This window comes from Micrasema longulum, unplaced genomic scaffold, assembly GCF_059751315.1.
Source record: "Micrasema longulum isolate JH-2025_06_02 unplaced genomic scaffold, ASM5975131v1 h1tg000136l, whole genome shotgun sequence".
Classification (NCBI taxonomy): domain Eukaryota; kingdom Metazoa; phylum Arthropoda; class Insecta; order Trichoptera; family Brachycentridae; genus Micrasema; species Micrasema longulum.
Genome location: NW_028277342.1, coordinates 581,816 through 597,334, shown reverse-complemented (window position 1 = coordinate 597,334; position 15,519 = coordinate 581,816). Strand labels below are relative to the sequence as shown.

General features: G+C 33.1%; 1 protein-coding gene across 3 annotated transcripts in view; it reads right to left on the bottom strand.

Moving 5' to 3' along the window:
- The window catches only part of LOC148284270 (dystrophin-like), a 404,658-nt gene that overhangs the window by 299,425 nt on the left and 89,714 nt on the right, over positions 1-15,519 (bottom strand). For all 3 annotated transcript variants that reach the window (XM_088242412.1, XM_088242414.1, XM_088242413.1), the window contains 15 exons: positions 13,866-13,927; positions 13,042-13,134; positions 11,171-11,431; positions 9,807-10,005; positions 8,053-8,207; positions 7,235-7,411; positions 6,550-6,782; positions 5,270-5,454; positions 4,787-4,965; positions 3,565-3,801; positions 3,036-3,423; positions 2,192-2,944; positions 1,961-2,103; positions 1,499-1,886; positions 813-927 (listed from right to left, as the gene is read on the bottom strand). In XM_088242412.1, the coding sequence (XP_088098538.1) occupies positions 813-927; positions 1,499-1,886; positions 1,961-2,103; positions 2,192-2,944; positions 3,036-3,423; positions 3,565-3,801; positions 4,787-4,965; positions 5,270-5,454; positions 6,550-6,782; positions 7,235-7,411; positions 8,053-8,207; positions 9,807-10,005; positions 11,171-11,431; positions 13,042-13,134; positions 13,866-13,927 (3,568 nt within the window). The remainder of the gene's footprint in view (positions 1-812; positions 928-1,498; positions 1,887-1,960; positions 2,104-2,191; positions 2,945-3,035; positions 3,424-3,564; positions 3,802-4,786; positions 4,966-5,269; positions 5,455-6,549; positions 6,783-7,234; positions 7,412-8,052; positions 8,208-9,806; positions 10,006-11,170; positions 11,432-13,041; positions 13,135-13,865; positions 13,928-15,519) is intronic.

The window sequence follows — 15,519 nt, the reverse complement described above, 5'->3', positions numbered from 1 at the left end:
ATTATTAAACCTTGGCTTTTAATTTAGTTCAGTAACCTTCATATATTTCTGTAACTTATTTTTTGTTTTGTAATTTTTGTTATGAATATAAATGTATATGGAAATAGAGAGAGGAAAAGAGTGTAAGGAATTCTATTTATTTATTTTTAAACTCAAGTAATCGGCACTAAATCGTGTGTAGAAAGTATTAATTTATAATAATAGTATTTTGCCTCAAATGCATTCGATTCTACAATAAGGTACTTCTTGAAATTCAGGCTTCGCCAAAAAAAAAATTTAAGATTTTGTCAAGCACAGCCTGTTTGGAAAGAGCTACTTTAGAGTCGATGAGTATTTGCAGGACAAAACAGCTAGGCATTATATTGGCGATTGTTGATTTTAATTTATTCATTTTAGTTTTTTGATTCAAATTCGTTTACTAATTATTGATTTATATTTTAATGATTTATATTTTACTGATTTATATTTTATAGTTATAATTTATTTATTGACTGAATTATAAGAAATTCGGTGAATCCTATGTATAAAGAATAATAATAATAATTTGTTATTTAATTCAATTTTAGACTATTTCTCCCATTAACATTTTTTTCAAAATTTATCTGTGTAATACCTTTTATATGTATTCAATTAAGGTTGCAATAAAATTTTTTAAAAATACCCATAATTGAAAAGATCACAATAATTTAATATTATTAAAGTCTGAGTTTATGGTAGTGTGATCTATCTTTACAATTTCAATTTGTGGTCAGTGTAGATTAAAAAAAAAAAAAACTTAAATACCACTTCAATTCTAAGATGAAGCTACTTACTTGCAGCGTTCATATATTGAATCGGTGACTTGAGTCCAGCGAGCATTTAAATGCGTGAATCTTCTAGCTAAATCTGTCAAGGGATTCCCATCTGACTGGAGCATCATGTCATTTCCTGAAAAACACATTTTTACTAATTATTTATGTGATTCATTTATTAATTTGTCTCCATTACATTTAAATACATATCACATACATCCATGAGTTACATGCACTACTTACCTGCACTGAACTGACAAACAATTTAGTAAAAAAATAATAATCTCAGAGGTTTGAGAGAAAAATCAACAATTAATTTTTTACTTAATTCACTCGCAAAAGATATATACACAATTTTCAGGGTCAGACAGCGAAACTTCAGGGGAGCATACCTCATGGTAAGCTTTAAAAAAAATCCTAATTTTTTTTTTTCCAAAAAGTTATTTTAAAAAAAGGTAAAAAATTTATGGGTTTTGCGGAAGGGATGCTTGTTCGAGAAATTAAAGATTTACTCTATTTTGAAATCATATATTTTAATTTTTTTTAAATAATGACTTTTTGGAAAAAAATTTTAGAATTTTTTTTAAAGCTTACCATGAGGAATGAATGAACTGAAGTTTCGCAGTCTGGCCCTGAAAAACCGTGTATACTTAAATAAGGACAGGGGCATTAAATTTATAGGTGTTTATACATTTTTTTTATTTTACCTGTTTCATTCAAATTGCGGAATTCTTCGGTCCTCGCATCGCATTTTTCTTTGAGTGTTTGGAATTTAGTCTTAACTTGGAACAGTTCTCCCGAGTTGGAAACGTTACACTCTGCATCAGAAGGTATCTCCTTCTCAGTCTCGTTCAACCAATTCTCGAATCCCCCAATTTCCAAAATCACCTTCTCAGTTTTTTCTAAAGCCCTACGCAGTTTCTCATTATGTTGGTTGGCAGAGTCAATGATTTCTTTCCACTGCTTGTTGAGTTCATCGGAACTTTGTTTCAATTCTTTGGAGAGTACTTCGTCACAGTTTTCGAGGATTTTATTAGCTGTTGTACTTGCTTTTACTAAGCTAGGTTTAACTGTATCAATGTCATCTTGCAGACCCTAGGAATGAGAGATTTAGGTTATTTCATTATTCATAAGAACAAAAATATTGATTGATTTGAAAATGATCTTACATTGCTTTGAACGAGTTTTGCTTCCAAAGTATCGACGTCTCCTACAGGAATGTAACTTTCATCTTTAACAAATTTATCCACGGTCGCTAACCAACTGAGAATGTTTGAAGATTCTACATCAAATTCATCCAACATTTCAATACCTGAAAATAAACACGATTAGAAATTACACCTGTAGGTAAAGCAAGAAATAAAATATAACTGATTGATTATAACAAAATAAAGACTAACCTCTGGACAGTTTAAGTATTTTTTCTTTCAAAATCATTTTAACATCTGCCCATCTTGTATTGAGATCGTCTAATTCAAATTTCAATCTTTCTCCTTGAGCATCTAGTCCGGGTCTATTATACATATCATTGCCGACTTTGTTGACATAGGAATAGGCCTCTTCTGCTTCAGTTAGTCCATCTTCTATGTCCTTAAGATTTTTCAGTTTCCTCTCAATGGTTTTCTTGTCAGAAATGATAGCGTGTTCTATCATGAGAACACTCTCAAGACTGTCAATTTTGGTATTTAAGTAAGAGACTTCTTCGGAATACCTAGAAGGTGGAGTTGTATCCAAAGCTTTGACTAAGTCTCGTTCTTTATTTACCATTGATTTGAGAGTAGTCTGCCAAAGTTCATTCAGTCTGATGGTATCAGATTGTACCTTAGATACATCAATGGCTGGGAAATTTCTGGATAATATATGCCTCGATTTCTCTCGGAGACCTTGTACTTTAGGTTCATTTTCTTTGAGAGAATGCAACATATTAGTGCATTGTTCCAAATACTTATTTTGATCAGTTGGTTTGACAGCACATTCCATCCACTTTTTATATCCATCGAGGACCTTTTCCAGAAGACTTAACTCAACATTGAACAAATTTCTTTCATTCAAGAATTTCATGACATCTTGGCAATAGTCAACGTCTTCTTGTAATTTAGTGTACCGTTTTCTAAGATTGGCTGTATCCTCTTTTTGGCTTTCGTAATCAGAATCTGAAAAAATAAATAACACAATAATCAACATGTTTTAAGATAAAATACGAGAATTTAAAAGCACGTGAGACAATGCTCAATTAAAACATACCTTTGGTATTGTCAAACAACTTCTTACAGACATCATCTAAGTTATCAATATCAGCCTTCTGACAGTCTATTTCATTGGTTATTTCATTGACCGCCTTGTACTTCTCTTCCATTTTTTCCTTTTCATTTTCTAGCTTGGCCTTACATTTTTCAACCGATTTCTCCATGACTTGTAGCCAATTATGGAGTGCAGTAAAGGTTTCATCAAATTCTTCTAATGCTTTGTCCCCTGAGAGCCGAGGTTTTTTCGATTGACTGTGTTCTTCTGTCTTTCCTGAGTCACTCTTAATTGTGATTGTTTTTTCAATTGTTGTAGTGAACGAGCCTTCCATTGAAGGGTCTTGAGATACATAATCTTTAACATTGAATTCAAAACCCAAGTCCTTGATCTGAAATAGTACAACCAAATAAGATTAACATAATATAGAAAACTAATTTAATTAAAATTAATTTGACAGAAGTGCGGTTTAATACAACTCAAATCTTATTTCATTGACGAAATTAAAATATTTGAATAAGTGCTGGCTTACCCTTTGCTCTTGAATTTCAATAATCTGAAACAGAGCTTCAAATTTATCACCCAGACCCTCAACTCTGTTGACAAATTCATGCAGAGGGGTTAAACTGGATTCATCAATAAGTTGGTTAGTCATATCTTGGTGAGCAGCTAGATTTTGCTGCTGCATATCCATAGAGTGTTTCACATACTGTATCTGCTTAATACGTTCCAATACTTCACCAATTTCACTTGCAGGGTTAGCTTCCATCTAAAAAGAAAAGAAAAAAAAACGTTTTATTGACATTTTAACTGAAAATAACAGGATTAAACAAAATAATAACAAAATATGTTTTAAAACTGAATTTTATGTTTAACAATTTTATAATTTTTTTTAATTTCATTTTCATTTTACAATTTATACAAATAATTTAAGGTGTTAAATTGGGACAACACATCAGACCAGGGACCCTTAGGCAATGGCCCAATATCATAAAAGCTCAAATCTCCAATAGCAATAGTATTTGACTCTTAAACATAGTTTCATATATGTGAAAGATGTCAATCTCCTCCAAAGTGATAATGCTTAGCCATGACGAGATATGAGGAGAGGCAGGTTGATTTTGGAACCTGGGAGATAAAACAGTCAGGTAAAAGACGCTATCAGAGATATCCATACATAACATAAAAATTAATACTCTCCAAAATGGATGAGTCCTCGATATAACCATTTATCAGCCTGAAAAACTGGGTCACTGTGAACCCATCTGTTCTAAGTAGCAAACTGTTGGTCCACAACATGGCCAAGAGAATGCAGTGGGATAAAGCTACAGGTAACTACCCTAATGCTTCATGTCGATGCCTTAATATTTTTTCTGAACCATTTAAGCAAAGGCTTCTACATTTTCAAATCCATAATGATTTCAGTAAAATGGAGTAAGTTGGATCAAAACACCACTTAGACTTGATATGAACATAAAGTTATTGGACTATTCTTTAAAAACTTACAATAACAAATTTTCACTCAAACAAATCAGCAGTTACATGGAAAAAAAATATAGCCAACTACACCAACAAAAGAATATTTAGTGTAAAAATGTCAAATTTCCAGACACTACATTTACGAGACGATATTACTTCACTATAAAATTAATATCACGATCCAAATGGAATTTTACAGAATTCTAGAGAAATGTGTCTAGTTATATGAGAAATATGATGGGCTGGAGTCTCCCCAAATTCACAAGGTGTGTTACCTGTTTTAGCTGCACCTCTTTCTCATTGATCCAATGCAGTAATTGAGTGTACTGTACATCAAGGGACTGCCACCTGCTCTGGAGAAGCGTAAGTCTGTTCAATTGAGTCTCTGTCCACTGACAAGTGTGACACCATCGCTCTCCGAGAGCGCGTAGCTGGTCTTCTATCTCACAAACCCCTGAAATAAACAGATTTGAGTCATTATTCAATTTTGTAACGCCACAAACCCACCCCTGAGTAGCGCCTGCTAGCGTCGCTCAACAAAAACATATAAGTTTTTGATAAAAGAATTTGGTCTGTTTCGGTTATAACTGAAGTGATAACGCATCAGGGATCTGACACGTCTGTTATTTACGAAGCCACTAGCTATTTAGGAATTTACGAATATGCATCCAGGAACAATGAAATATTGCAGTGGAGAACCACCTTTGAAATCAAAATACCATTTCCACCATGCCAGGAACCAAACCTAGGACTCTCACCATTGTCTTGTTGGTCGTCGTCAACCACCACAACACAATTGGCCAGTAAATTGACCAATGATTGCTGGTCTTCCAAATCGGACTGCAATGCTTTCACATTTTCTATTTGGGCGTCTACTTCTTTGGGTCCTCCACTAAAGGCTCCCATTCTGGAGATGCGGTCCTCGGTTTGGGTGAGCCATTGTCTGAAATAAAAATAGGTGATTTTTAATATTGAAAGCATTAACTTTCAAACATTTTACCAAATATCATTAAATATTTATATATTACCACTTACCGAATTTTCTATGTCTACCGGTTTCGAGACTTACTTGAAGTAATATAAATTTATGTAAAACGCAGCTATATAAAAATGAATAGCATGTTGCTTTTATATTTTTGTGCAACTATGGTGAAGGTGTGTAGGGGGGTTTTTTTATTTATTTAACTTTTTGTACATAATGTTAATTTTACATTGGCAGGCTTATTGCCAAACGGCAATTTCTTCCAACCAACTGATAAAATAAAAGTTTTCCTTTTATAATTCAAGTTGCAAAACATATTCAAAAGAAAATAAAAAAGCAAGATACATAAAAATAGAAATAACTGTAGTTGTATATAAACGACCTTAAATCAATACTATTACTCAATGGGGAAAAGGAATAAAGAGAAAAGGAGAGATTAAGGAAGAGAAAAGAGATGTTTCTTCAGATGTGATTTAAACAGAGATACCGTAGTAACATCTTTGATAGTGGATGGGAGATGATTCCACAGTCGAGCCGCATGGACACTCTATGAGTTAGAGAAGAAAGAGGAATTGTGGATGGGTATTAAGAGGGTGTTGTGAGAATTAGAATGAAGAGGTAAACCATGAACTGATAAGCGTTGAATTTCAATACAGAAGTGAGAGGGAGTGATAGTCTTTCCGCTGTCTAATATTGAGCCATTTTAGTTGCCTATGATAATCAGAAATGTGAACGTACCTCCTAAGACCAAAAATATACCTTATGTGACGTGGTTCAAGTTTATCGAGGTTTTGCATGTTGGTTAAATTGGTATCCTGACAAAAAAACGGGTACGTCTCGAAACCGGTAGGCATAAAAAAGATGATAAGTGGTTATATACAAGTATTTAACAACATTTAGTTGTTTCCTATTATGAATTCTCAAAACATGCCGAGAATGCAAAAAATAGGTGAATTAATCAACGTTACTGTTATATCAAGTGGATTAAAGTGTCATCCTTTCAATTATTAAATCATTTATTTTATAAATTACGCCAATAAATTAATTCAGTGATACCTGAACTTATCAATCTGATCTTGCTGTCCTTTGATCAGTGCGGCGTGGACTTGACTCTGGTGGTCCATGGCGCGTAGTCTTAGATCTTCCCATCGCTCTCTGAGGAGCCTCATCTGAACCCTCACTTCCGAAGCTTCATCCCGAGATAATCGCTGTTCACCGAGTAACCTTGCTCCTTCTTCCAGCACAGCACCGACCCGAACCTGGTTCTCAGATAGTTCCAGCATAAATTTCTGTTGAAAAAAAACTACCAATTTTAAATATCAATTACCTCAAAAGACTGTGCTGAAAAATCCTTGAAGAAATGGTGCGGTAACAAAACAAAACAAAATTAACACATATTTATCATCATCATCAAAGCAAGAATACTTGCCTCTTAAACACAGTTTCACTGATGTGAAAGATGTCGATCTCCAAAGTGATCAAGTTCAGCTGCCTGACTACTATTATGACTATCGGCATGATCAGAGGCCGGTTGGTTGATGCAGTTGAATAAAATATAAAATAATACCCTGAATGGTAAAGCACTTAGGTATGAGGAAAATCATAGGAAATTATTGCGATCCTACCGGGAATCCAACCAGAAAACCCCTCAGTTTGAACCAAATGTCCTAGCCATTAAGCTGCCTATTCGTTTAAGTCTCAATTTCAAATCAAAATATGCGGCATAAAAATTGCATCTTACCTCATGGTTATGGAAATGTTCTTTGATTCCATTAAGGTCATCGGTCAACTTGGGGTGAGAATTCAGTCTATCTTCAGCCTCTAGTAACCAAGTTAATACTTCCTCTAGAGCCAAGCCGTAGCCTCCGAGTTCGGCTGATGAATTTGTTGCGAGGGATAAAGGTCTACTTTGAGGGGCCTAAAATGGATAAATATATTAGAATTTATGTTAAGTGAATGCCCGTCTTTATGGAACCCTTATGTACTTAATCTTGAAACATGTTTGATGATTGATTTACATTTCGAAATAGTTATTTGTCGTAATCAATACAGGCCCTGTTGTACACATTAATGGTTACACATAACTAAAAGGTCCCTTTTTTCATATTTCTTCAAGTATTAGCTTTCTTTTTTTTTACTCGCAGCTCATAACTTTCTATGTAATTTGATGTCAGTAAGCTAAAGTGATAGTTACATAAAACTGCAAGCCAAAAAGTTAAGTTGTTTTTACTGATTAGTCATTTTATTATTTCATGTACCCACTTACTATGCGGGTGTTTAATGTCTGATCCCTATTAATAATAAGCTGGAAAAATTCAAATGAAACAAGATAATAAGAATTTATTATTTAGTACCTACTGTTGTATTGAATTCCCCTAAATTTAATATTTACACTTTCAATCAGTTATATATTTGTATGCATTGTAATATTGAAAAATTCTTCCATCTCAGTTGAGATGACTGAGAAATCCTAAGAGGATAAATTTAACGATTTGAATGTATTAAAAATATTGGTATATTTCAAATTAACTCTGCTTTTTTTTTCATTGATTTTCTTACCTCTAAGGCTGTTGGTGATCCTAGCGGACTCATGTTATCGGAGTGAACAGACATGTCAATATCTCCGACATCCTCTCCCGAGTGCGGAAGGGATTGGAACATACACATTACATACATCATGATGGACTTTTTATCCGGAACAGAAGTGTTAACATCTGTAAAGAAAAAAATCAAGTTTAATGTTTTGTTAATGACGCCAGATTCACAACGAATTTGTGTTAAAAATACATTTATGTAATCATAAGATAAGAATATATAACAATTAGATTTTTTAACAATTTTTATTTTTTTATTCATATAAAGATACATGTTACAAATAAATAAATAACGTATCCCTAAGTCTATGAAGCCAAGAGCCTGTGTTAAGTTAGGATACATCAAAATGGAAAGTGAAAGAATGCATATTATTGAAGAATACTACAAATAAAAATCATTACATAAACATAAATTTCAATAAACAACTAGACAATACGCTTAATGGTACTATATATATATCTATGCAATGTCTTGCAGCAGTCTCCTGCATTAAGGCTGTTTTAGATAATTTGTTGCCAAAGAAGTCAAGTTTAGGATTTGTATCAGCAATTCTAATAATTCTTGGCGCAAGGGAGTAAAAACCCTAAGTACTTTTATGGTTTCGGAAACCTTTTGGTACCTTTTCCAAAACTGTAGACATTCGGGGTTTTTTCGGCAATTATTGCGGGGGAATCATAATTAAAAGCTTTAAATGGGGTAAACAATCAAAAAAATTAAAAAACCTACACCAGTATATAATAATAATCACACAATGAGGAAGTTCAGTAGTTTTTAAACTAAGCCAAGATTGTTAAGGCAGTAGTCTGGTAAAACGAACGCAAAATTAGGAAATCATACGATTTTGCCATTTTAAAACCAATGTTTTTTTTTAATCGCGCAATGATAAAAAAATAAAAACGCATAAATTAGATAAAAACAATATTTTTTTTAATGTATTTCTGTTAAAAAATATTCTTAAAAGTTTTATGTAACTAAAATATAATTACTTTTAAACCGGCAGATTACGCCATTTCAAATTTAGACTAAACTTAGGTATCTGGGATCTCAATAAAGACTAAGTACTGAACAAAAATTTGTAGAAATAATTTGAAGATGAAAGTGGCCGAAGCCAAATTTTATTTTTTTGATTTTAAAAAGAAATACAAGCATTTTAAAGCACATACATTTTTGTGACATTTTATTTTATTACTATGTAAAATTATGCCTTCGGTAACCTTTTTTTTTTTAATGGTATTCTCTTTTTTTTTTTAAGAAGACAATTCTGGTTGTAATATTTAATTTGAAACAACATCTTATTTACGTACGTATTTACCTTCATACAGTTTGTATGTTTTTTTATTTTTTTATTATTGCGCGATTAAAAAAAAACATTCGTTTTAAAATGGCAAAATCGTATGATTTCCTAATTTTGCGTTCGTTTTACCAGACAACAGCCTTAAGCCAGATTTCTAAAAGCTTTGTATTTTTTAAATTATTTTGCGTGTGTAAGTTCTCTTCCCTTTCTTCTCGATGAGTACTGCTGATTAGTCAGTTATGTTACCGTAAACCGGAAATCTATCACAACTCTCTTATCATTGGTTGATTTGGAAGAACTAGTGACGTCATGCAAAGTAGTTTGTTTTCATTAAATTTAATTTTTATAATTTTTTCAAACATTTTCAAGAAACTATGCAGTACAATTTAATACTCTTAGAGTGAACTTCCTTATTATATTTTACCTTCAGGGTCTAAAAGCCGATCAATTCCAAGGTGTTCCTGAGCAACTCTGAATGCATGTTCTAGTCTAGCGTTGGGATGCTTCTTGGCAATGCTTGAAAAGTCAAACAGGTGCGGTCTCCAGCGATGGATCAGGGCGTTGAAGGCCAGCCCATCTGACCATGATGTGGAGAAATTTTTAATGTCCACTCCGGCGTAGTTCTAAAATACAAGACATAATAAAATAATGTTTTGATTAGTTAAACCTTTCCTTATAAGAGATATTATTTATTTTAAATATTGAAATATGAGCATGTTGAAAAATTTTTTTTTTTTTTACTAAATAGATAATTTAACATCATCGTCATTGCACTGCATTGGTAAACCAAATACAGACTAAATGCTTTTTTGTTATATGAAGTTAAGGTGATCAGTCTTATAGGCCTGCCACACGCTTGACGAGTGCCATGGGAAGTAGCGAGGAAAGGAGGCAGAGACGTAGTGTGGCAACATTACTCGTCATGCCGCATGTCATGCTCCTCGTCGTGCCCACCGCTCTCTATTTTGTCGGTTTTTGAGCGCGAGTCAAAGGACCGGCAATATGAGCGCGAGTAGCTGGCCACATAATCGCGCGGTCGCAGTACGCATCGAGCGCTCACACAAGACACACGCGTCATTTTTGAATGATGTATATTTCTCTGTATGACATTAATATAATTAGCTTTACTAAAAATGCGTAGCGCGCACGCTGTCACAGTTTCATCGTCCATTGTATAGAAAGACAAATGACGAGTGCGGAGCGTCGCGATTAATTGCGCGAGTAGAGCAGTGTGTGAGCAGAGAGGGCAACATCGAGCGAGAGGGCGGCAGCGCGAGGAGCAAAATAAGGAGCAGCGCAAGGAGCATAGTGTGGCGAGGCTATTACGCTTCGGGTTCAAGTCCAGGGACCATGAAACATTACAGTGTAAATCCACATTTTAAAACAATATTTCATATCAACCTTTGCAGGAATCTAACCCAGAACCAAAATAATGATCGGCGGACGTGCCAACCACTACACTACGAGGCGGACTTCTCTTAATTCCATTTCCTTTTTCAAGATTTTTACCTGAGAGTATCTGACGAGTTAAAAGTCGTCCAGGATTCTGGTTCTATTTTTCACGCAGAACTGTATTCTTTATCCGCCTGGACACAGACGAATGCGCTGACCAGTTTCAGAACAAGACTGTCCCTTTTTTCGAATCCCACTACCTCAGCTTGATTCCCAATTTCAATCACAGTTATATCAAACTAGTTGCAAACGGTCACAAAATTGCAATGTTTGAGTAAATCATAACGTAAATTTCCATTTTATTCTTCTTTAATCTCAAAAAAAATATTAGGATACCTTAGAATTCTGTCTGCACCAAGCTAGCAAGGTCTTCTCCAGATTGGTCTGCTGCAATTCAGACATGAGATCCTTGAGATGATAGTGGACCTGCCAGTGGAGGATAATACTCCAAACCAGTCCTAGAATTAGCTTTGGGTTCCCGTCCACAATGTCATTACTGCTGATGTTGACTAACTTTACGTTGTTCTGCTCCAGAATGGAAAGAGCATTGCTGACATTGTTCAAGTGGTGAACCCGCATTTTCCCACGTTCACGTTTCTAAAAGCATAGAAATTAATGATAGTATTATTTAATCCTATAAGAGTTGAGTTAGTTCTATCTGAGAAAAGCAAAAAAAAAAGTAAAAGATCAACAACCGCACTTATGTGTTTTGGTAACAATCATAGCTTTTAATTTTGTTTTTACATGTTGCTTATGATAAAACAATACACAAGATACATCTTCAATATGTCAAATGCGGATAATAGCTAATTGATAGATAATATCGTGGGTATACAAGGAAAACCGGCGAACTGCAAAAAGCCAGTTTTGCGTAAATTGAAACCTTTATTTATGCGGGTGAGATTCATCTAATTGAATTATTTCACCTACATACTAGGCAACGCCTGAAAATGTTATTTTTTCAATTTCTATACTTCTTCATGAACCAGGTGAAAAACATCAACAGATGAAAGAATTGAAGGAATATAGATGTTAGAATATGGGCAGAATGGTGAATGTTCCACAGTGTGTAAAGTGGCCACTTAAACCAGCCATTGACAGGTCATAAGTCCTGTAGATGCCTAGACTTCTAAATTACCTTCTCTTAAATGTTCTTCATTTCTGTTGTAATATGTTAATATAAACAGCTCCCCAGGGAGTTGAATCCGGTCTTTGTCTACAGAAATTTGGACAAACTCAAAATATTGTTGATAGATATTGGCGTTATCGAATTCACGAAGGTTAATTCTATGTTCTGCTTTAAACAGCCAGGCCGCTTTCATACAAAAAACTGTAACAATCACCTTTTGAAAATTTCACGATGTCAAAATGTCGTAAAAATAAATGTCACCTCATACTCGTACATTCAGAGTTTGTTACGAGGTTTTAATTAATATTAGATCTGGCGGTCGTAAAAATCATTGTATCTGGTCATATACATGATTACATTCTTTTCCGTATTATAAAAAAACAAAAGCATGCATTACTTATCATTTGCCAAAGTAAAAAACATTTAAAATGTTGTGTAGATTTAATTATTCGCTCTTTTCACATAAATGCTATTATCTCGGTTTCACATTTCTATGGCTGGCTGCGTTCTGCATAACTACGTTCAAATGTTCTTTTTAATTTTGATTGGATTACTGTGATTTATTTTTAAATGGCTTCGATTCGATAAAAAAAAATTCGATGACTGTTTTGAATAGCACAATTTTTTAGCACTTTGTAATCTGTAACCTATTATCTCTTTTCCCACAAATATGCAGCTCTTTTTGGATGGCAAAAACGCGTTTTTTTTATATAACGCTTATAACACTTACTTACGCTTATTTTTTATGAAACATATTCAAGCTAGAATCTAGCATTTTTTTAATAGTAATAATAAAAAAAAAACTACGAGTGTTAATTATTAGTTTAAAAATTCCATTGAACTTAATTTATCTGAATTCCTGTCATCCGGATTGCCAAATAGCCGGATCGTTATCAGGAAAAAAAAAATATGGTTTTCATTTTAATTTAATTGTGCAATTAACTTTGCTAAACATTTGTAAGTAAGTTTTTAATATGACGTCAATTCACGGTATTATTTCAAAAGCAATTAAATCTGGCACTCGTTAATACGGATAATTGGAGTTTTACTAAATAACAAATCATGAAAAATAACTTACATATTGCTGCGCTGTTAGAATTTCCAGTAAAGAAAGTAAGCAGTCTCCATTTCTGAGGTCTAAAAATAAGTCCTCCACTAAGGGCTTGTTATTCTGAAAAACACAATTTCTTATTAAAATGGGTTTTAGTATAATAAATCGTCACCTGCATTTCACCATCCACACAGAGCGTTGCGTAGGGCGATTGCAGCGTATCTGGACAATTTTCGCTATGAAAAATGTAAGGTAATAATCATCGATCTTATTCTTCAGGATCGGTATTCCAAACGCGGCCGTAGACAAACCATTTACCTCGTGTATTTGCGTACAAAATACACGAGATAAAGTGTTTTCTACGGCCGCGAGAGCGTTTTAGAATATAACCCCTAGGCCCTGATTACAATGAGACAAGACAATTGACTCGCGCACGGAAGGTTCCGGATTCGATTCCCGGTGAGAACACAAAAAAGAAGTCATTTTTCTCAAGCCTGGGTGTTCTGTGTTGTAATTCGAAACTATAATTAGGCCACCTGGCCTGTTGTGGTGCAAAATAATAATTATATATAATATACCTAAGTTTTTAAAAGATTTACACAGCTGCATGATAAATCCAGTAATTTTGTATGCCTTGTTAATTATTGTTTCTATAATGACTATTGTAATTTAATTTTGAGTCCAAATTTTTCAAATTTTTATCAGCATAAATCATTTTGGTTATAAACAAGTAGAATGCGTTATATTATAGATAATTGCCTTGTATTCGGTTGATATAGTGTCATTATGGTAACAGACATGAAAAAAATATAGTGATAAATTGTATGAACTTTAAAAAATAGTCAATTTACCTTGATAAGCTGGGAGTTTATCCATTTCGCAAAAGTTTTCTTCTGTACATCTTCTCGTTCATCTAAAAATAAGAAGAAAACAATGTTAGCACACAAAAAAAAACTGATAAGTATAACCAAAGAGACGTATCATCATTTTAAAAAAGGAATATTGCTTTCTCTTTACTTTTTTTCTAGTTTTTGTATATTTTAGTGAACATATTTTGCATGTTTTTTTTTTTATTCTTATTTTTAACATTAAAAAAATCATTTTTTCCCTTAAACTTAGATTTTGTACTTTTGTATTTTTTTGTTCAATGTAATTATGATTAAGGATTTATCTACCTGTCCTTTTTAAAAAAAAAAACTTAAAAAAGAAAAATCATTTTTCATACATTTTAATTTTTATATTCCATGTAATGTTTTTTTTATTTTATTTTTCATTCCTTATAATGACTTTTTATTTTTTTACACAATATGTTTCGTGTTCATTGAGTGAAGCCATTGTGAAATAATATATACATGTAAACTTTTTATGTTTTTTTTTCCTCTTTTATCTACTGTATTGAAGTGTTTATTTCTACACAATATGTATTTTTTGCGTAGTGAAAGGCACTACGTGCCGTGTATATGAAATAATAAATAAATAAATATTAAAATTAAGACATATACAAGACTTATGGCCTGTCACACTGACTGTGTAACATTCCCTTATAAGGGGTTTTTCATCTCCTTTGTAATAAAAATATATATTATAGAATTATAATAGTCTAGAAACCGGGTACGCACATCAAACTGAACCCGACAAAACTACTCATAAATGAGTAGTTTTACGTTTTGGCCATAAGTTACTCTGTAGACGTCGCTTAGTACGCAACTGCCGATTTAAATTCAATTACGCCGTATTGTGTCGTTTTGAGTGTCAAAATACTGCTGGGATTAAAAGGGTATAGGGGGGGTCAAATTTCATGTGTAAGTAGCGAATTCACAAATAATATTATTTAACAATTCGATTAGTTTACCGTCTGTCAGATTGTTAAATAAAACAAGGCGGACATTTTGTTAGTAAGCCAGGGTAGTCGAATATTTAAGCCGGCTTTTTATTAATAAGCCTTAGTATAACATTGAACTGTATTAATTTTACTTAATTACTAAATTACTATTTAATGTATTTTTTTACGTTTGCCTAATAAAAGTACCTGTTTTTTTATAGTCCAGTCGTAAAAGTAAGAAGCAAGGGCTTTAGGCCCTACACTAAATCCAAAATACAATTATTTTAGTGAGAAGTCTGTGCCTGTTTTTTTTTTAACTATTTGTCGAATCGTGGTTCTATTTTTGAGACGCAAGTAACCAATAGGTGTGGCGAATGGAAAGAATTCATTAGTTACGTAAGACGAAGAAGCTTGTTTGTTTTAAACCGGTCGGTGAAAAAAAAATTGTGGTTAAAAAAAAGTTGTTTTATTAATTTTATTTTAAGATAGTTATTTATTTGTTTACTTCAAATAAATATAAAAAAACTTCTGAATTGACTTTAAAGAATTTTTTTTATAGTTATGTCTACAATAATGTAAGAATCGGGTGGGATGTTTCGGCTGTTGCCTGCATTAGGACTTTCTCCGCGTTTGCTCTAATGATGAGGAAACCACAAAAACTCGCCAGGAGAAGGCGGACTGTT